Genomic DNA, 20873 nt, shown 5'->3' with positions numbered 1-20873 from the left:
CCCAGGTCTTGTTGCACATTCCCCTCTCCTAATTTATGGCCAATCAGATAACAACATGCCCTCCTGTTATTGCTACCAAAGTGGATAACCTCACATTTATTCAAATTATACTGCATCTGCCATTCATTTGCTCACTCCCTCAACTTGCCCAAATCACACTGAAGGATCCTCCTCAAGCTCACTCTTCCATCCAACTTTGCGTCATCTGCAAATTTGGAGATATTTCCTTTTGTTCCATCATCTAAATCATTAATATATATTGTGAATAGCCGGGGTCCCAGCACTGATCCCTGTCATACCCCACTGGCTACTACCTGCCAATTTGAAAAAGACACGTTAATTACAATTCTTTGTTCCCTGTCTGCCAACCAGTTTCTCTCCATCTCAATGCACTTCCCCCAATCCCATGTGCTTTAATTTTATGCATTTATCTCTTACGTGGGACTTTGTTGAAAGCCTTCTTAAAGTCCAAATAAACCACATCTATTGGCTCCCCTTCATCAACTCTACATCGTCAAATAATTCCAGTAGATTTGTCAAGAATTATTTCCCCTACATAAATCCATGCTGAAGCCGTCTGATTCTGCCACGATTTTCCAAGCACTTGCTATAAAATCTTTGATAATGTATTTTAGAATTTTTCTCACTACTGATGTCAGACTTCCATGTCTATAATTCCCTGATTTCTCTCTATCGCCTTTTTAAAATTAGATGGAGATGCCGGCGTTGGACTGGGGTGGGCACAGTAAGAAGTCTTACAACACCAGGTTAAAGTCCAACAAGTTTATTTGGAATTACTAGCTTCCGGCATCTCCACATCATATTATTTATAGATTAGTCCTGTTTAGTTATCTGGATCTGAGTTCTTTGATAAGATGAGAGGGCCGGTTGATGAGGGTAATACAATTGATGTGGTACAAATTAACTTCCAAAAAGATATTTGACAAAGTGCCACATTGTAGTGATCTCTGTATCTCATAATACATGATCAGTGTAAAGCTAGTATAGGCAATTGAACACTAGATGTCTCACTGTCAGGATCTATATCAATAGTTTCCCGCTCTTTATTACAGGAGTGTGTGCCAGGATTGCAGAGAGAACAGATATACGAAGGCTAGAAAGAGAAGTTATTAGTTATCAAAGTATTGTATTTTATAATTTAATTAGTTATATCTACAAATGTTTATTTGTTTTACCAGTTGAGTATTAAGTAAAAAGAACTCACAATATTGATTTTTATTGCTCAATAAGTCACTTTATCTTTACAAGAAGACTACGGCTGATTTCAGCAACTCAGCTGGATCAAAAGAGTAATATGTATATTACATATAGTAATATAACATGGTACCAGGTTAAATTAGGCTTTTAAGAAAGACTAGTAAAGGAAATTTGAACAAAAAAGACAAAAATCGGAATCAACTATTTGACTGGTGAAGTCATCACAACAACAGAATCATCGACTAAAAAGAGATTTCCGACATCTGAAGACCACTTGTAATCTTAATTTAAATTGGACGTTGTTTGAACAACCATTCCAGCTCTATCTGGAAGCTAGTGATTTAAACACTGCATCTGAAGCAAGACAAATTGCTTTGCTTCTGTCCCGAGCAGCACAGCAAGAAATTGAAATCTACAATTCGTTTATTTTTGCTGCTGGTGAAGATAAATTGAAGTTTGAACAAAAAAAACTTAAAATTCGATGACCATTGCAGAATGCAAACTAATGAAATTTTAGAGCGATTCAGTTTTCATAAGCAAGTGCAAAACGTTGATGGACCAGTGAATAACTTCATTATAGATCTCAAACTCTTATCTCAAACATGTAACTGTGCGGATCTTCATGATTCTCTTGTGAGAGATTAAATTGTTTCTGGAATAACTGATGAAACTGTAAGAGAAGCTTTAATACATCAAAATGATTTAACATTGAAAATTGCGATAGAGAAATGCATCTCCAGTGAACATACTAAAAGACAATACTTAGAGTTTTATCCAAAAGAAAAAGGCGCAAAAGTTTACCACGAGGCTGAGAAAATAAAAATGGTGTTGCAGGCAGCACAGAAGACTGTTCGGAATGGCAGCTACCCAGCGCACGCATTTTCCAACTCGGGACATGCGCACTTTGAACAGAAATACGAGACTCCGCAAAAGAGATCTGCGCTTGCGCGAACATCACTAATACATCACGGTGACAACGTGATGACGTGTCATAGATGTGGCAACGGCCACTTAAAGGGAAACTGCCTTCTCAGTGTCAATCATCCGCAAGTCATCTCCCTCCTGCACATCAAAAGAATTACAATGTGAGAGCTGTTGACAAAGATTAACAAATCAACACTCAACAAGATTTTTCCCAAGGTGATGGAATTTTCTCGTCAGAAAATACCTTCTTTGTTGGAGTGGTTGAAGCATCCACGAAGACTGATCTTCAAGCAACAGAAAAAGCTCTTCACAAAAATAAAAAGAATCTTCAAGCAACAAAAGATCAACAAGTCAACGTCGTCAGCAATGAATGGATGAGTGCTGTATGTATTAATGATATTCCAATATCATTCAAATTAGACACAGGTGCTTCAGCAAATCTTCTCAATTCTAAGGACTTGTCTGCTATTAAAGGTCACTATGACATAGTCCCTGCGGAATGTTCACTAAAAGATTATAATGGCAATCCAATTTTCTCACATGGCTCGTGTTATTTAAGTGTCGCCAACAGAGACATTCACAAACAAATCCAATTCGAGATAGTGGATGACAATCATTCTTCACCATTGGGTGCTCAACCTTGTAAATATTTGCAGCTCATTCAAAGAATTTTCCTCAATACTGTCATGTGAGAGTACCTTTAAGAAATGGGTGTTTTTATAGAATAACTGTACTGGGTGTACCTTTAAGAAATTGGTGCTTATTAGAGAGCTGCAGTGATGTCAGAGTGGGGGTGGAGCTGGGTTGTCTGTAGCTTTACTTTTGTTTTTGAGCATGCTGCTATAGAGTGAGGTTTTAGTTTTGTTTTCAGAGAGAAGAGCTGGAGTGAAAGCCAGCAGACGTTCATGGATCTCTCTACAAGCTAAAGAATGTTCATTTGGGTGATTTCAAAGGGATAACTGCTTTCATTAGAGAATTTCAACCTGATCTTTGTGTTAAAAGGGTCTTTTGTCTTCTGGATGTTGTTTGGGAATTTAGTAAGAATGACTTAGTTTTGTATTCTGTGGGGGTTGTATTTGAATTGATGGTTGCTAAGATGTTCACTGTACATTTTAAAAATGTTAACTTGAGTTCATGGTATAAAATTGTTTTGCTTTAAAATATACTTTTCGATTTCTGCTGTCCCACACCTGCAGAGTGGGCCATGTGCCCCCCCATACCACAATCTATTAAAGGTTGTGGGTCAGGTGAACTCCATGATACACTTTGGAGTTATCTAAACCCTGGCCCATAACAATACTTGTAAATCCGCTATAGTTAAAAAGGACTTCTAGCAACTTTTACATGAATACCCTGATATATTTCATGGCATGGGAACATTGCCATATCAGTCCAAGATGCTTCTAAAAAATGATGCCATGCCTGTGATACATCCACCAAGACGTGTACCAGCTCCTCTCAGAGAAAGATTGAAGGCTGAACTACCCAGATTGCAATCGTAAGGAATCATATCAATGGTAACACAACCAACTGATTGGGTCAGCTCCCTAGTCTGTGTAAAAAATACAACGGGTGACATTCAAATCTGCATGGATCCTAAAGATCTCAATCGAAATATAAGACAAGAGCACAGCCCTATACCAAAGAGAGAGGAAATAACATCAGAAAGGGGCTGTTTGGCACAGGGCTAAATCGCCGGCTTTGAAAGCAGACTAAGGCAGGACAGCAGCACAGTTCAATTCCCGTACCAGCCTCCCTGAACAGTCACCAGAATGTGGTGACTAGGGGCTTTTCACAGTAACTTCATTGAAGCCTACTTGTGACAATAAGCGAGTTTCATTTTTCATTTCATTTGAAGCCTACTTGTGACAATAAGCGATTTTCATTTTTCATTTCATCTCAAATTGCCAACGCTTGAATTTTTGACAAATTAGATGCCTCACAAGGTTTTTGGTAGATGCTGTTTGATGACTCCAGCAAGCTCCTCTGTACCTTTAACACACCTTTCGGGAGGTATTGTTTCAATAGAATGCCCTTCGGAATTATTTCTGCATCAGAAATATTTCATCATATAATGGAACAAATGACAGAGATGTGACGATGGCCCAGACAACCAGAGAGAAACTCCGGCACATTTTCAGCATGCATGGCATACCTGAGGTGCTGGTATTGGACAATGGTATGGTGTTTACGAGCGCATAATTTGCCGCATTCATGTCCCATGTCCGCCAATGGGATCTGCCATCTGAGGACCGCCCCATACCACGCAGCTTCAAATGGGTTGGCTGAGTGGGCGGTGCAAACCTTTAAGCTCGGACTGAAAAAGCAAACATCAGGATCCTGGGAGACCCAGTTGGCGAGATTCTTATTCTGCGATCGGACACCCAGCATGCCACGAAGGGCATCGCACTAGCTGAGATGTTGATGGGTCACTGCCTCCAAACCCAATTGAGTCTCGTCTTTCCGGATATTGGTGGGAAATCCGCTGCGCTCAGGACCAATTTGAGGCAGACACAGGCCGCCGCAGGCCAATGTACGAGTTCGCCCTGAGAGACACGACACACGTCCGGAACTTCGGCGATGGAGGCCCTTGGATCCCATGAGTCATGTTGACAAAGACAGGTCCGGTTTCTCATGGACCATCTCGGAAGCAGCGTGTTGGATACTCCAGCTGCATTGGCCATTGATTCAGACTTCCCGACTCTGCAGTCTTCACTGCGATTTCGATTTCACATGACCTATCCGGAAAATCAACTTTCCCTTTAAGGGGGGGGCAGGACTTTCCCTTTAAGGGGGGGGGCAGGACTTACCCTTTAAGGGGGGTGCAGGACTTTCCCTTTAAGGGGGGTGCAGGACTTCCCTTTAAGGGGGGTGCAGGACTTTCCCTTTAAGGGGGGTGCAGGACTTCCCCTTTAAGGGGGGTGCTGGACTTTCCCTTTAAGGGGGGGTGCAGGACTTTCCCTTTAAGGGGGGGGCAGGACTTACCCTTTAGGGGGGTGCAGGACTTTCCCTTTAATGGGGTGCAGGACTTTCCCTTTAAGGAGGGTGCAGGACTTTCCCTTTAAGGGGGGTGCAGGACTTTCCCTTTAAGGGGGGTGCAGGACTTTCCCTTTAAGGGGGGTGCAGGACTTCCCCTCTACAAGGAGAGCCCCAGCTATATAGAAACCCAGGCCTAGCTGCAGGTCGCTGAAGGAGATTCTTCGGGGAGTGGAGGAGTATTAGTATTGTATTGAAATAAATCTTGTTTGTAATTTCCACTATGGTCTCTATGTTCTACTTCTCGTAGATTCAGCAAGATTTCTGTTTTCTTTACGATCAACTACATTAAGGAAAGACAGGTTTTAAATCTGACTGAGCTCCCTTGACCTTACCAGAGTCAGGCATCCGACTGTCTGATTAATGACAGGCTGCCACCAAAACCATTTAAATACCCTTTAACCTGAGAAATGGGGCATTCTCAGGAATGAAAATAAAGGTCTTGAGGAGGTTCTGCTGTTCAAAACTCTCAGTGTCAGGCAGAGGTAATACTAACCCTGACTTAGAACAAAGAAATAGGGCCAAGAGAAGATGATATGGCCCATCGAGCCTGCTCCTCCATCCAATACCATCATGGCTGTTTAGGGGTTTCACCTCTGTTTTCCCACCTACTTCCTTTATTCCTTAATCCTCTGAGAGATCAAAAATCTTTCCATCCCAGCCTTAAATGTATTCAACCATGGGGCAGCCACAATCCTCAGAATGCCCCAGAATTCCAAACTTTCACAGCCTTTTGAGTGAAGTCTCCTCATCACAGCCCTGAATCATCACCACCCTGAGACTGGTTTACTCCTGCAGATTGAACACATGTCCATTCCTTGAGAAGACATTACACCTGGAAATATTGTTCTTCATGTTGGTGTGAAAATAAAAACAATTCTACCTTTTCCACATCTCCCAGACCTTCAGTGTCCAACAGCACCATGCAGCGATTATCCCTACGTGGATGTGGGAGACACCACATCCAGATTCCTTTTGTCTCTGACTGGACGCTCCCTCCAACAGGAAATCCTGGAGAACAGAATAAATAATGATGTGTGAGAATTATTCTCCAACTGTTATTTAACATAACCTTCTTGTCAGAAGGAATTGGATTTGAGATCAATCCCAGCATTTATACACATGGCTGTCACATGCAGAAGTGAAGGGCTGACAGCCTTTTCATGATGGCATCTTGCAGATTAATGTTCAAAGGTTCGGTGGATTCCGCACCTTTGGGGCGGCCCAACGCCGGAATGGTTCATGCCACTCCTCGCCGCCGGGACCCCCCGCCCCGCCGGGTAGGGGAGAATCCCGCCCATATTGTTTGCCATGATGAGTTAATGAATGCATTATCATATATTAGCAGGCGGTTAGGATGTTCTTTGGTTTACTGGTAGCGTTAGGACTGAGTTTAGGAGGAACTTCTTCACCCAAAGGGTTGTGAATCTATGGAATTCCTTGCCCAGTGAAGCAGCTGAGGCTCCTTCATTAAATGTTTTTAAGGTAAAGATAGATCGTTTTTTGAAGAATAAAGGGATTAAGGGTTATGGTGTTTCGGGCCGGAAAGTGGAGCTGAGTCCACAAAAGATCAGCCATGATCTCATTGAATGGCGGAGCAGGCTCGAGGGGCCAGATGGCCTACTCCTGCTCCTAGTTCTTATGTTCTTATGTTACCTGTGGGAGACAGTGGCATAGTGACATGTGTTTATACCCAATATAACCTCCAGGTGGTGGGGTCCCCAGGTATCTGCTGCCCTTGTCCTTCTAGATGGTAGTGGTCGTGGGTTTGGAAGGTGTTGTCTGCGGAACCTTGGTGAGTAATTGCAGTGCATCTTGTAGATGGCACACACGGCTGCCACTGTGCGTCGGTGATGGAGGGTTGGAATGTTTGTGGAAGGGGGAGCAATCAAGCGGACTGCTTTGTCCTGGATGGTGTCACGTTTCTTGGGTGTTGTTGGAGCTGCACTCATCCAGGCAAGTAGAGAGTATTCCATCACACTCCTGACTTGTGCCCTGTGGATGGTGGACAGGCTTTGGGGGGGTCAAGAGGTGAGTTACTTGCCGCAGGATTCCGAGCCTTTGACCTGCTCTGGAAGCCACAGTATTAATATAACTCGTCCAGTTCAGTTTCTGATCAATGGGAAACTAGAATGTTGATTGTGTGGGATTCAGCGATGAGAGGCTGGTTTAGCACAGTGGGCTAAATAGCTGGCTTGTAATGCAGAACAAGGCAGCAGTGCGGGTTCAATTCCCGTACCGGCCTCCCTGAACAGGCGCCGGGATGTGGCGACTAGGGGCTTTTCACAGTTACTTCATTGAAGCCTACTTGTGACAATAAGCAATTATTATTATTATAGTTATTGAATGTCAAGGGGCGATGGTTAGATCCTCTCCTGTAGGAGATGATCATTGCCTGGCACTGGTGGCACGGTGGCACAGTGATGAGCATTGCTGTCTCACAATGCCAGCTACCCGGGTTCAATTCCAACTTCGGGTGACTGTCTGTGTGGAGTTGGCATGTTCTACCCGTGACTGCGTGGGTTTCCTCCAGTTTCCTTCCGCAGTCTAAAGATGTGCAGGTCAGGTGGATTGGCCATTCTAATTGTCCCTTTGTGTTCTAAAGGTTTGGCGGGGTTATGGGGTTATGGGGATAGGGTGGAGGAGTGGGCCTAGGTAGAGTGCTCTTTCAGAGGGTCGGTGTAGACTTGATGGGCTGAATGGCCTTCTTCTGCACTGGAGGGATTCTGCGATTGTGTGGTGTGGCGCAAATGTAACTTTATCAGCCCAAGCCTGGATATTGTCCAGGTCTTGCTGCATTTGGACATGGACTGCTTCATTATCTGAGGAGTTGCGAATGGAGCTGAACATTGTGCAGCAAACATCCCCACTTCTGACCTTATGATGGAAGGCAGGTCATTGATGAAGCAGCTGAAGATGGTTGGGCCTCGGACACTACCCTGAGGAACTCCTGCAGTGATGTCCTGGAGCTGAGATGATTGACCTCCAACAACCACAACCATCTTCCTTTGTGCCAGGTATGACTCCAGGAGTTTTTCCTCTGATTCCCATTAACTCCAGTTTTGCGAGGGCCACTTAATGTTATACTCGGTCAATGCTGCCTTGATGTCAAAGGGCAGTCACTCTCACCTCACCTCTGGCATTCAGCTCTTTTGTTCATTTTGAACCAAGGCTGTGATCAGGTCAGGAGCTGAGTGACCCTGGCAGAACCAAAGCTGAGCATCCGTGAGCAGGTTATTGCTAAGCAAGTGTCGCTTGATAGCCCTGTTGATGCCACCTTCCATAATTTTTCTCATGATGGAGAGTAGACTGATAGGGCGGTAATTGGTTGGGTTGGATTTGCCCTCTTTCTTGTGTATAGGACATACCTGGGCAATTTGCCACATTGCCAGGTAAATGCCAGCTTTGTAGCTGTACTGGAACAGATTGGCCAGGGGCAAGTTCTGGAGCACAAGCCTTCAGTAGTATTGCCAGAATATTTTCAGGGTCCACAGCCTTTACAGTATCCAGTGCCTTTAACCATTTTTTGAGATCATGTGGAGTGAATCATATTGGTTGAAGACTGACATCTGCGTTGCTGGGGACCTCTGGAGGAGGCCGAGTCGGATCACCCAGTCTTGTCTTTTGCACAGATGTGCTGGGCTCCTCCATCATTGAGGATGGAGATATATGTGGAGCCTCCTCCTCCAGTGAGTTGTTTAATTGTCCACCGCCATTCAAGGCTGGATATGGCAGGATTGCAGAGCTTAAATTTGATGCATTCATTGTGGGATCGCTTAGCTCTGTCTATTACTTGCTGCTTATGGTGTTTGGCACACAAGTAGTCCTGTGTTGTAGCTTCACCAGGTTGACACCTCATGGTATGCCTGATGTTGCTCCTGGCATGCTCTCCTGCACTCTTCATTGAACCAGGGTTGATCACCTGGCTGGGTGGTAATGGTAATGGGGGATATGCCGGGCCATGAGGTTGCGGACTGTGATTGAATACAATTCTGCTGCTGCTGATGGCCCTCAGCGCCTCATGGATGCCCAGTCTTGAGTTGCTAGATCTGTTCGAAGTGTATCCCATTTGGCACTGTAATAGTGCCACACAACACGATGGAGGGTATACTTAGTGTGAATTCTGACCCAAGCAGGAAATTCTGGGCGATGAGGACATTGTTCACATTGACTGTGAACTGAATCTGATATTCTTATATCAGAAGGGATTGTTCCTATTTGCTGCTGGCCCATTTCCATCTGCAGTTACCGACATTCCTTCAGTGTCCAGTTCTACACACAGTCAGTAATCACACCCACAGTAAGTGTCAATTCTTTCACAATCTCACACTGACCTGTCTTTCTTCCAGCAAGTCGGTTTAGCAGGAATGATTTTCCTGTGCGGTATTTCCCAACCAGAGCCACAACAACCAAAGGCTGATTCATTTTCTTTAACATGTCCACAGCATCTTTAGCTACAGACAGTTTTCCATCAGCTGAATTCATAATCAGGTGCATAGGAGGCTCCATTCCTGTGTATGATGCCATCCTGTTAACGGAGACCAGATAGAATTATTGTACAGAAATAGCAGTATATATAGTATAACCAGTGGCATTACTAAGTTGTTAAAATATCACATGATATCAGACAAAATAAACCTTGGCAGTTTTACTCTAACTTTATTTCCTTCTTAACTTTTACATTTTCAGAGAGTGGACTTGCCCTGCTGCAGCTGAGGCTACAAGTGAGAGCTAATTGGTAAGTAGTGGGCAAGGTCGGTAAGTCTTTACATCTTTCATCAATTATGGTTTGAAAATAAGTTTTGTGGTTTATAATCTGTCAGGGCTCTAATTGGCAGTCACAAAGACAAGCATGGAAGGGCCACAGAGAATTGGATTTTATCTAATATCAAGCATCTTCCAAAGCTTTAATTTAAAAGTGTAAGTCATTGCAGGAGAACACAAAGCCTTGGTTTGCTCCTCATGCTCCATGTGGGAAGTCGGGAACATTTCCAGTGTCACAGATGGTCACACCGGAGGCTCAGACTCCACAGGCAGGAAGGGAATGGGTGACCACCAGGCAGAGCAAGAGAGCGAAGCAGGTGGCCATTCCCCCGAAAAAGAGATCTACAGCTTTGGATACTGTTCAGGGCAATGGCCTCTCAGAGGAAAGCAGCAACAGCCAAATTCGTTGCACCATGGTTGGTTCTGCTTACAGGAATAAGGTGGTTTACGGGAATAGGGTGGACGTGAAATGAAATGAAATGAAATTAAAATGAAATTCGCTTATTGTCACAAGTAGGCTTCAAATGAAGTTACTGTGAAAAGCCCTAGTCACCACATTCCAGCGCCTGTTCGGGGAGGCTGGTACAGGAATTGAACCGTGCTGCTGGCCTGCCTTGGCCTGCTTTAAAAGCCAGCTCTTTAGCCCTGTGCTAAACCAGCCGCTGGTGGGCTCTTTCCAAGGGCCGGTGCAGACTCGATGGGCCGAATGCCTTCTTCTGCACTCTAAATTCTATGATTCTATGCTACAGAGGGGAGGAGTAACAAGTGTGGGAATGAAATAGTTCTGGTGGTTCAACTGTAAGGGGAATAGACAAGCGTTTCTATGTCTGCAAACAAGACTCCAGGATGGTATGTTGCCTCCCTGGTGCTCGGGTAAAGGATGTCTCGGAGCAGGTACAGGACATTCTGGAGGGGGAGGATGAAAAAGGGATGAGGTCCTGAAAGCAGAATATAGGAGTGAGGAAGAAAGTTGAGAAGGATCTCAAAGGTTATGATCTCAGGATTACTACCGGTGCCACGAGCTGGTCAGATTACAAAGAGCAGGTTGTATTGGATGAATACGTGGCTGAAGAGATGGTGTCAGGGGGAGGGTTTCAGGTTCCTGGGGCATTGGGACTGGTTCTGGGGGAGGGTGGACCTGTACAAACTGGACGGGTTCCACCTGGGCAGGACTGGAACTGATGTTCTTCAGGGGGAGGGTACGAGCGGTTGGGGGGGGGGGGGGGGGGGGGGGGGGGGGGGGGTTAAACTAATATGCCAGGGGGTTGGGAACCTACGTGAGGACTCAGAGCAGAGGGAATCAAGAACAAGAGAAAAACGCAGCAAGGAGGATTAGAAAAGTGATAGGCAGCGAAATCAAGGGCCTGTATCAGATAATGACACAGTAAAAAATAGTAGGGACCGCTCAAGGAACATTAAAAGGACTAGCCTTAAGGTTTTGTACCTGAATGTGTGGAACATGCAAAATTAAATGGATGGATTAGTTGTGCAGATAGATGTAAAGGGGTGTGATATAATTAGGATTACGGAGACATGGCTCCAAGGTGACCAAGATGGGAACTAAATATTGACGGCTATTCAGTTTTTAGGAAGGACAGATAGAAAGGCAAAGGTGCTGGAGTTTCATTGTTGATTAAAGAAGATATTGATACAACATTGAGGAAAGATATTAGTACAGATGATGTTGAATCTGTCTGGATCATGTTAAGAAACACCAAGGGACAAAAAACATTTTTGGGGTGGTATACAGACCACCAAACTGCAGTGGTAATGTGGGGAATAGCATCAGACAAGAAATCGGAGATGCATGTGATAAAGGAACATCTGTGATTATGGATGACTTTAATCTGCATATAGATTGTGTGACTCAGATTAGTCACAGTATAATAGAGGAGGAATTTCAGGAGTGTATAGGGGTTAGTTTTCTGGATCAGTATGTAGAGGAAGCAACAAGGAAACAGGTCATCTTGTACTGGGTATTGTGCAAGGAGAAAGGATTAGTTTCCAATCTAGTTGTGAGAGAACCTTTGGGGATGAGTGACCATAATATGAAAGAATTCTTTATCAAGGTGAATAGTGAGGTGTTGATTCTGAATTTGTGAACCTCAATAAAGGTAACTGATGATATGAGGCATGCGCTGACAATGATGGACTGGGAAACATTACTAACAGGAAGGACAGCGGACAGGCAATGGCAGATATTCAAGAAACAAATCGGTGAACTCCAAAAGTTGTTTATTCCTATTTGTCACAAGAGCAGAAAGAGAACTGTTGCCAAGGGAAATTAGAGATAGCATTAGATTCAAAGAAGAGGCATACAAATTAGCAAGAAAAAGCCTGAGTTTAAAATTCAGCAAAGGCAGTCCAAGTGATTGATGAAGGGGAAAATACAAATGAAAGTAAGCTAGCGGGAAAGATAGAAACTGACTGTAAAAGTTTCTGTAGGTATGTAAAGAGACACAAACTAATGTGGACACCTTAAAGTCAAAACGGGGGAATTCATAACAGGGGACAAAGGAATAGCTGAGGAACTAAATTTGTACTTTGCTTCTGTCTTCAGAAAGGAAGACATGAATAATGTACGGGAAGTTCTGAGAAACACAAGTTGTAGTGAGGAGCTGAAGGAAATTAGTATCAGTAGAGAAATGGTTTGGGGGAAATTAATGGGATTAAAGACAAATCTCCAGGGCTGATAATCTTCATCCCAGAGTGCTTCAGGAAGTAGCCCGAGAAATAGTAGATCCATTGGTGGTCATTTTCCCAAATTCTTTGGACTCTGAAATGGAAATCTTACAGATTGGAGGGTAAGGAATATAACCTCACTATTCAAAAAGGGAGATCGAGAAAAAACAGGGAACTAAACACCAGTGAGCCTAGCGTCGGTAGTAGGGAATGTTGCTGGAGTGCATTATCAAGGATTTCATTGCACAGAATTTGGCAAGCAGTGGTGTAATCAGACAAAATCAGCATGGATTTACAAAAGGGAAATCAGGCTTGACAAATCTACTGGAATTCTTTGACGATGTAACGAGGAGAGTTGGCCAGGGGGAACCAGTGGATGTGGTTTATTTAGACTTTCAGAAAGCTTTTGACAAGGTCTCGCATAGCAGGTTACTATGTAAAGTTAAAGCACAAGTGATTATGGATAGTATTTTGAGATGATGTTGGCAGACAGGAAGCAAAAAGTTGGAATAATTGGATCTTTTTCTGACTGGCAGGCAGTGACTAGTGGGGTGCCACAGGGATCTGTGCTCAGACTCCAACTGGTCATATTCTAGATTAATGATTTGGACGAGGGAACTAAATGTAATATCTCCAAATTTGTGGATGATGCAAAGTTGGGTGGGAGGGTGAGCTGTGAGGAGGATGCAGAGATGCTTCAGTGGGATTTGGGCAGGGTGAGTTAGTGGGCATTTGCATGGCAGATGCAGTATAATGTGGATAAATGTGAAGGTATACGCTTTGTTTACAAAAAGAGGAAGGCAGATTAGTATTTGAATGGGTGTAAATTGAGAGAGGTGGATACTCAGCGATACCTTGGTGTCCTCGTGCATCAGTCACTGAAAGTAAGCACATAGGTACAGCCGGCAGTAAAGAAGGCAAATTGTATGTTGGCCTTCATAGCCAGAGGATTTGAGTAAAGGAATAGGGATGTTTTCCTGCAATTGTATAGGGAATTGGTGAGGCCACATCTGGAGTAGTTTGTGCAGTTTTGCTATCCTTATCTGAGGAGGGATATTCTTGTTAGACATTTAGCTGCTGTTGCATAAAGAGTCAAAGGTTCTTCTTCTTTGACAAACACCTTTATTTCACTTGAACAGACTCTGCACAAAACTCTATCTTCACATCATCTGACACAAAGGCCACCTGAAGCCCCTTTACATATCAGTTTCAATTACTGGATACTTAACATAAATGAGACAACTAATTGGAATGTCTCTGAACCCATTACTTAACAGTCTCCCCTTCCTTGGAAAAACAAAATAGTTAGATGAAAACAAAATTACAAGAAACTCAAAAACACACACACATTTCCCCCCTCCCCTTTTTTTTCTAGTCCATCTTTTTGTTAAACAGTCTGACAATTGATAGCTACTGTCGACCCATTTAATTTTTGCTATTTCCCCTCTGTCCAACATCTGCTTCAAACTTGCGATGTCTATTCTTAACCTTTTCTCATTGACACTTTTTGCAGAGTACACATTTTCCCACAGGGATTTATTGTCAATGTGACATTCAATAGGTATATTACCCAAATCCCCTAATCCCAAAATTTCTGTCAATAACTGAGATATACAAGAGACCATATCCACCGCCTCTACAAGGCTTAATGCCTCAGCAGCCAAAGTGCTTTTGACCACTCTCCTTATTTTCTTTGTTTCCCACACAAGAGGGATACATTTACCATTGTTACCCAAAAGAAAAATTATAAAACCTCCTGCTCTTGAAACCCCATCACATGAATTTGCATAGGATGCTTCACTATAAGCTATGAGTTTCAAGTGACCTAAAACCGGGAACCTCAAAATACACTCCTGCATTTTTAGTTTGACCAATGCTTTATTTGCTTTATTATGTCTTCCACTTTGGGATCATTCATTTTTGTACTCAACTCTAAGACATCAAAACTCACGTCCCATCTAGTCTGTCTCCCTAACCAATTTAGTTGCCCAATTAAACGACGCAGTTGCTCTTTTTCTATCTTTGAAACCATTGCATCTTTTTGTGAAACCCGGCCAAGGCTAATTGCTATTGGGCTGATGCTTTCCGAGTTTGCTGACGTAAAGTTGCCCCTAACTTAGCCTGTCCGATTTCCAGTCCAATATATTTAAATGCTCCAGAAGCCTGACTTCCAACCCTGAAGTCATTCCGCAAACCAGAGATTACAATAGCTTCAAAATCACTAGTCTCACCCCACAAAAAATCATCGACATGCATCATAAAGATACTAGAAAGATTTCCTTTATAGTGCCAGTAAAACATTGCTGGATCTGCTTTCAACTGGCAGCAGCCTAACTTTAACAAAACTGACCTGACCGAAAAATACCAGACTCTAGACGCATCATTCAATCCACATGCACATTTGTTCAACTTCCAGAGTACCCCTTCTGTGTTAGCTGCTTCTTTAGGAGGACAGAGAAAAATGTCCCTCTGGAGCTGATGCCCCTGCAAAAAGGCAGCTTTTATATCTATAGATTTGCCATCCCATGCCTTTGTGGTAATAGAGCCAAGAAGATCTTTAAAATAACCTTTCCTGCCGTAGGTGAATCTACCCTTAAATCCTGATCTTCTAAGTTTTCTTCAAATCACCTTGCCGGAAGCCTGGCCTTTGCCTTATAAGTTCCATCCGGAAGAACCTTTTCCGTGCAAATCCATCTGTGGGATTGAGCTCTTTGACCCCTATCCGTTACTTCTGTGTATACCCCAAATTCACTCCAACTATTCAGTTCTTGCTGTTTGGCATCTTTGATAACTTTTTCATCAAATTTATTGAAAGCCAACAAAATCTCACGTGCATGTGGGCTTCTACTCCTATTAGTATTTGTAGTCTTACTCATGTTCCGAGATCTTGATAAACTACATTCCCTCTCCTTCCTGGTATCTCATTCTGTACTGCTACTGCTTGATCTTTCCCTTCTGCTGTGGGATGTCCTTTCAATAATTCTCGACATTTACCTGCGAACCTGTTCATTATCCAATGTACTATCTGAACTGGCACTGCATCTCTGTGCCCTCCATTTTTGAACTTTGTGTTCCCAATCCATTGTCTTGACACCCTCCCCTGAATGCTGCATATTCAACCAATGTTTATACTTTCTAGTGGCATTCCCTGCTCTACTAATAACACTTGCATCCTGCCACTGATTAGACCCTTGAGGCAAGTATGTCACTTTTGTACCAACTTTTGGCAGTTGTCCTTTCGGAAAAATGGCCTGTTCTAAATCATCAGAAGTGTTGTGCTCCTCTACAAAACCCTGTCTATATCAGTTAACTGGTCCTCATAGTTCTGTAACACGTGCGTACCAGGTGACCCTGGTTCCTCATCATGTCTGTCTGCTCTGGCTAAATTTGAAAATTTGTAATCTGTACCCATTATCCTTGATCAATGTACCCTAACAGTTTGATTGACATGTTGCAAAATAATTGTTTTGCCATCTATGCCTATGATCTTCCCTGGGCCTTTCCAGTCATTAAAATTGTCTCTCTTCGAGTATACTATGTCTCCTTGCTGAAAAATGGGATCTGATGGATATCCATTATGTCTTAAAGCTCTGTGAATTCTTTCAGAGACTTCTGCTTCCAAAAAAGCTTTTCTCCTGCTATGTAATGTATTTAAATACTCAGCAAAGGCAGAGCTAATTGTAGTCCCTTCCCAAGCTGGAGGCTGGTCATCTAAAATGGACGGGATTTTAGGATTTCCACCAAACACTAATTGATAGGGACTATAGCCCACAACCATCTGCAATGAATTATTTGCATATACTGCCCATGCTAAAGCTGAATTCAGCTTGCAGTTTGGTCCATCTGTCAAATTTTCTGGAGCATGTCATCTATTACCGCATGGTTTCTTTCACACACACCATTACTAAATGGGCTTTCCACAGCCATATTCATAACTGTGATATTCACGTTTTCACAAATATGCCAAAACTCATCATTAGCAAGTTCTCCCCCATTGTCCGTAAGGATTTTGCCGGTGGGCCCATTCCTGTCCCTATCCATTTTTCCACGACTTGATCTAAGATTACTCTCTTTTCTTTACTTTGTGCAATCGTTAATTGACTGAACCTGGTTGCTAAATCTACAAAATTCAAATTAAATATATTATTGGCTTTATCCCAGATCTTAAGGTCCATGGCCACAATGTCATTAAAATCCCTGGCCAAAGGTAGGGTTACTATCGGTCATTCTGGTATCCTTCTGTACTTCCTACAAACTTCACAGCGATCACTAAATTGTTCTATCAGTTTCGTATAGTCTTCATCCCTTACCCCTGCATCCTTTAATAATTTTTTCAGCCTCCGAGGAGACAGATGCGCAAATTGCCTGTGCAGTTTTAATACAATAAGCTTTTTATCAGCTAAAGTCCCATTTTCAACTGCCGTTAACACATCCTTAACATCTGTACTTGAAATATTATTTGTCAGTAATGGAATACAATAGTGTCCCGACTGTGTAAATTGTAATTCCACCATCTTTCCAAAAACTGTTGCCTTATTCAAGTTCCCAAGGAAAGGCAACATGGGGCTTTCACTCTGGACGAGATCACCATCATCGCAACTAAATCCCATCCCGTTTGTTTTATGGACTAATTTGTGATTTGAACTATTGCGTCCAGTTCCTGCCATCCCAAGTGGTTTCCAGTTTATTCTCTCAGAACTCGTTATCCTGAGAAATATTTCCATTCTTCATATGTGTCTAACAATAGTGCAACTAACATTTGCTATATATGGTATTAATCAGTTACAAAAATAAATTGTTGGCATGTCAACAATACTGAGATATGATTGAGATCAGGAAGCATGTTGAATCCTCAAGATTCTCAGAAAACCAGTTTGAAACTGGCACTTTTAAGTTGAGGCCTCCTGGTTATGGGATATGTTGTATTCCCAACAATGGGAGCGATTCTCCGGCCCAGTTGCGCTCGCGAGAAGCCAATGAATAGTGGGGGAGGGCAAAAACGAGAGCTGCGCTGGGCACCAAAGAGTTGGCGATGGAACCGGTCCCCTCCCGTAGGTGAAGTTGCATGGCCAGAAGCCAATAATTAACACTTAAGCCCATTTCCATGCAATTAACGGGGAAACCCCATATCCAATGGCCTCCCATGATTCATCAGCCTCTCCAGCGAGTTGTCACGCTGGCGCCGATTAGTACTCCTTTTGAACGTGAATCTGGCAGCGGGGAGCTGAGGAGGTGAATAGCCATCTTTGCTCACAGGCAAAGGGCCCGTGGCTTGCTGCCCATGTGCTCGGGTTGGTGGGGGGGGGGGGGGGTGACACACCCATAGCTGGGATGGGCTGCCATTGGAGTGGGGGCCCCTCAGTGGGAAACTGCGCACGTCTCCATCATGCCAACCCCTGGATATTGTGTATCGTTCCAGGGACAACCCCCACGATTGCCGAGTCCTCTGGCTGTGCGGCTGAAGGCTAATGCTGACTTTGCAATCATAATTAAGTGAGCGCTTTTCTCTTCCCAAGTGGATTCCCGTGGGTGGACGGGCCACGTGGGAGTCATTGCCTTGCATCCCAATCAGACCGTGATGCCTGGACACTCTGCCTGAACACTGCGGGAGGCAACACCCGACGCAGCAGCCGACATCCGAACAGCCAGGATTTGGGACACAGCTCCGGGGACATGTTGATGGCCGGAGGATGGGTGAGTACAATGGGGAGGGGACCAGCACCCGGTCCAGGTAACGTTATGTGCAAGTGTCAGGGATACAGGGTCTGGGTCTGCTGAGGCCTGGAGTGAGTGGGCAGGGTGCCCCGGGTGTGGGAGAGGTGGTGGAGGGGGGCGGGGGAGAAAGAGATCAATTGGGGAAATGGAGGGGACCGGGGTGAGACCCACCATTGTTTGTCAGTCTCACACCCTCTCCCAATGCATTACAGATATTGAACGGTATGGACAGTATTTTGGATCCCAGAACAAGCACGAGTTGTGCTGCTGGTAGGCCAGGCAGCCAGACACCGGAGAGGGCGGCAGCAGCAACGTCTGCAGAGGCTCAAGGTGACAGTCCATGTTCCAGACCTCCACCCACACCCTGAGGATCAGTCCTGGGTCAAACCCAGAGGGGGAAACCGCGACGGCCCAAGGTGAACAGGCTTAACTGGCCGTTCGAGCAGATAACTGACAGAGGGTGCTGGAGGGGGCTCTGCCTCAGAAGGAGACGTGATGGCACCTGTGCCATGTCCTTGCGGACTTGGCACCATGTGTGGGAGGGCGATACCCACTCTCTATGGCTGTCAAGGTCACCGCAGCTCTGAACATTTATGCTTCGGGATCATTCCAGGGCTCGCGCCGGGAACTGTGCGGCACCTCGCAGGTCACAGCCCACAGGGGCATCCGACAGGTCACAGATGCCTTGTTTGCCCAGGGGGAAAATTATATAAACTTAGACATGGACAAGGCCCAAGAAGATGCTCGGGCAACAGGATTCCCCGCCATCGCTGGAATGCCCCAGGTCCAGGTATGCATGTCGCCTTGCATGCAACAGACCAGCTGGGAGACCCCTACATTAACCGAAAGGGGCTCCACTCCCTGAACATACAGCTCATGTGTGAGCACCACATGCAGATCATGTGTGTGTGTGTACACTACCCAGGGGGTGTGTGCAACAGCTACATCCTGGGGCAGTCAGTTAAGATGGTGCAAGAGGGAGGATTCAAATTCCTGCACCATTGGAACCGGTTCTGGGGGATGACGGACCAGTACAAACCAGCCAGTCTGCACCTGGACAGGACTGGAACCAATGTCCTAAGGGGAGTGTTTGCTAGAGCTGTTGGGTGGGTTTAAACTAATGTGGCAGGGGGATGAGAACTGATGCAGGAAGTCGGAAGGAAGTAAGGTGGGGACGGAAACAAAAGGCAGTAAACGGAAAAGTGGAAGGCAGAGAAATCAGAAAAATCAAAAAGGCCACATTACATCATAATTCTAAAAGGCCAAGAAATGTCAAAAAAACAAGCCTGAAGGATCTGTGTATCAATGCGAGGAGCATTTGCATTTGCATTTAAAAGAGATGAATTATCTGTGCTGACAATCTTAATGGATATGATGTCATTGGGATGATGGAAACCTGGCTCCAGGGTGACCGAGGATGGGAACTCAACATCCAGGGAATTTATAGAACATTTAAAGAACTCATGGATGAACTTCAACAATTGTACATCCCTGTCTGATGCCAGAGTAAGACGGGGAAGGTGGCTCAACCATGGCTAACAAGGGAAATCAGGGATAATGTTAAATACAAGGAGGAGGCATTGGCCAGGAAAAGCAGCACGCCTGAGGACTGGGAGAAATTTAATATTCGGCAGAGGAGGACAAAGGGTTTAATTCGGAAGGGGAAAATAGTATACGAGAGTAAGCTTGCAGAAAATATAAAAACTGACCGTAAAAGCTTCTGTAGATATGTGAAGAGAGAAAGACTGGTGAAGACAAATGTAGGTCCCTTACAGTAAGAATCAGGTGAATTCATACTGGGCAACAAAGAGATGGCAGACAAGTTGAACAAATACTTTGGATCTGTCTTAACTAAGGAGGACACAAATAACCTTCTGGAAATGCTCGGGGACAGAGGGTCGAGCATGAAGGAGGAACTGAAGGAAATCCTTATTAGTCAGGAAATTGTATTGGGGAAATTGATGGGCTTAAAACCCAATATGTCCCCGGGGCCTGATGCTCTGCTTCCCAGAGTGCTCAAGGAAGTGGCCCGAGAAATAATGGACACATTGGCGATCATTTTCCAGCATTCTATAGTCTAGGAAACCCCAATATTGTATTTTAATTTTTAAAGACACTGAGGAAAGGATACCTCACTCCAGGAGTGATTTCACGAAGAAATAGGTGTACGGTATATTAAAACAAACTTTATTACTGACACAATATTAAAATATCTTCAACTGAACACCACAAAATAGCTTACAATTACCCCTTAAACAATGTCAATTGGTACAGTGACACAATAACCCTTTACTGCTATCTTTATTCCCACTGAAACAATCTCATCTCAGCTCACAATCCACTTTTAGATACAGTTAGCAGACCCAGGCAGACTCGCTGAAGAGATGTTCTTTGAGACAGTTTGAAGAGGTAAACCTGAATCCTGTCAGAGCAGTGCAGAATCTCCAGCTGAAGTCTTCGTAGACCATAGCATTTACAGTGCAGAAGGAGGCCATTCAGCCCATCGAGTCTGCACCGGCCTTTGGAAAGAGCAC

General features: G+C 44.2%; 1 protein-coding gene across 2 annotated transcripts in view; it reads right to left on the bottom strand.

The window, feature by feature from the left end:
- Positions 1-1221: 1221 nt before the first annotated feature.
- The window catches only part of LOC119976678 (guanylate-binding protein 1-like), a 45820-nt gene continuing 26168 nt past the window's right edge, over positions 1222-20873 (bottom strand). The window contains exons 3-6 of one of the 2 annotated variants that reach the window (XM_038817370.1): positions 9513-9706; positions 6062-6189; positions 2387-2468; positions 1222-2280 (exon numbers count right to left, since the gene is read on the bottom strand). In XM_038817370.1, coding sequence (XP_038673298.1) covers positions 2270-2280; positions 2387-2468; positions 6062-6189; positions 9513-9705 — 414 coding nt within the window. In that variant the 5' untranslated portion in view covers position 9706 and the 3' untranslated portion in view covers positions 1222-2269. The remainder of the gene's footprint in view (positions 2281-2386; positions 2469-6061; positions 6190-9512; positions 9707-20873) is intronic. The other variant, XM_038817380.1, reaches the window with a different exon arrangement.

Source organism: Scyliorhinus canicula, chromosome 1 (genome assembly GCF_902713615.1).
Source record: "Scyliorhinus canicula chromosome 1, sScyCan1.1, whole genome shotgun sequence".
In the NCBI taxonomy this organism is placed as follows: domain Eukaryota; kingdom Metazoa; phylum Chordata; class Chondrichthyes; order Carcharhiniformes; family Scyliorhinidae; genus Scyliorhinus; species Scyliorhinus canicula.
The sequence above is the reverse complement of the archived record's forward strand: the minus strand, read 5'-3'. Positions and strand labels throughout refer to the sequence as shown.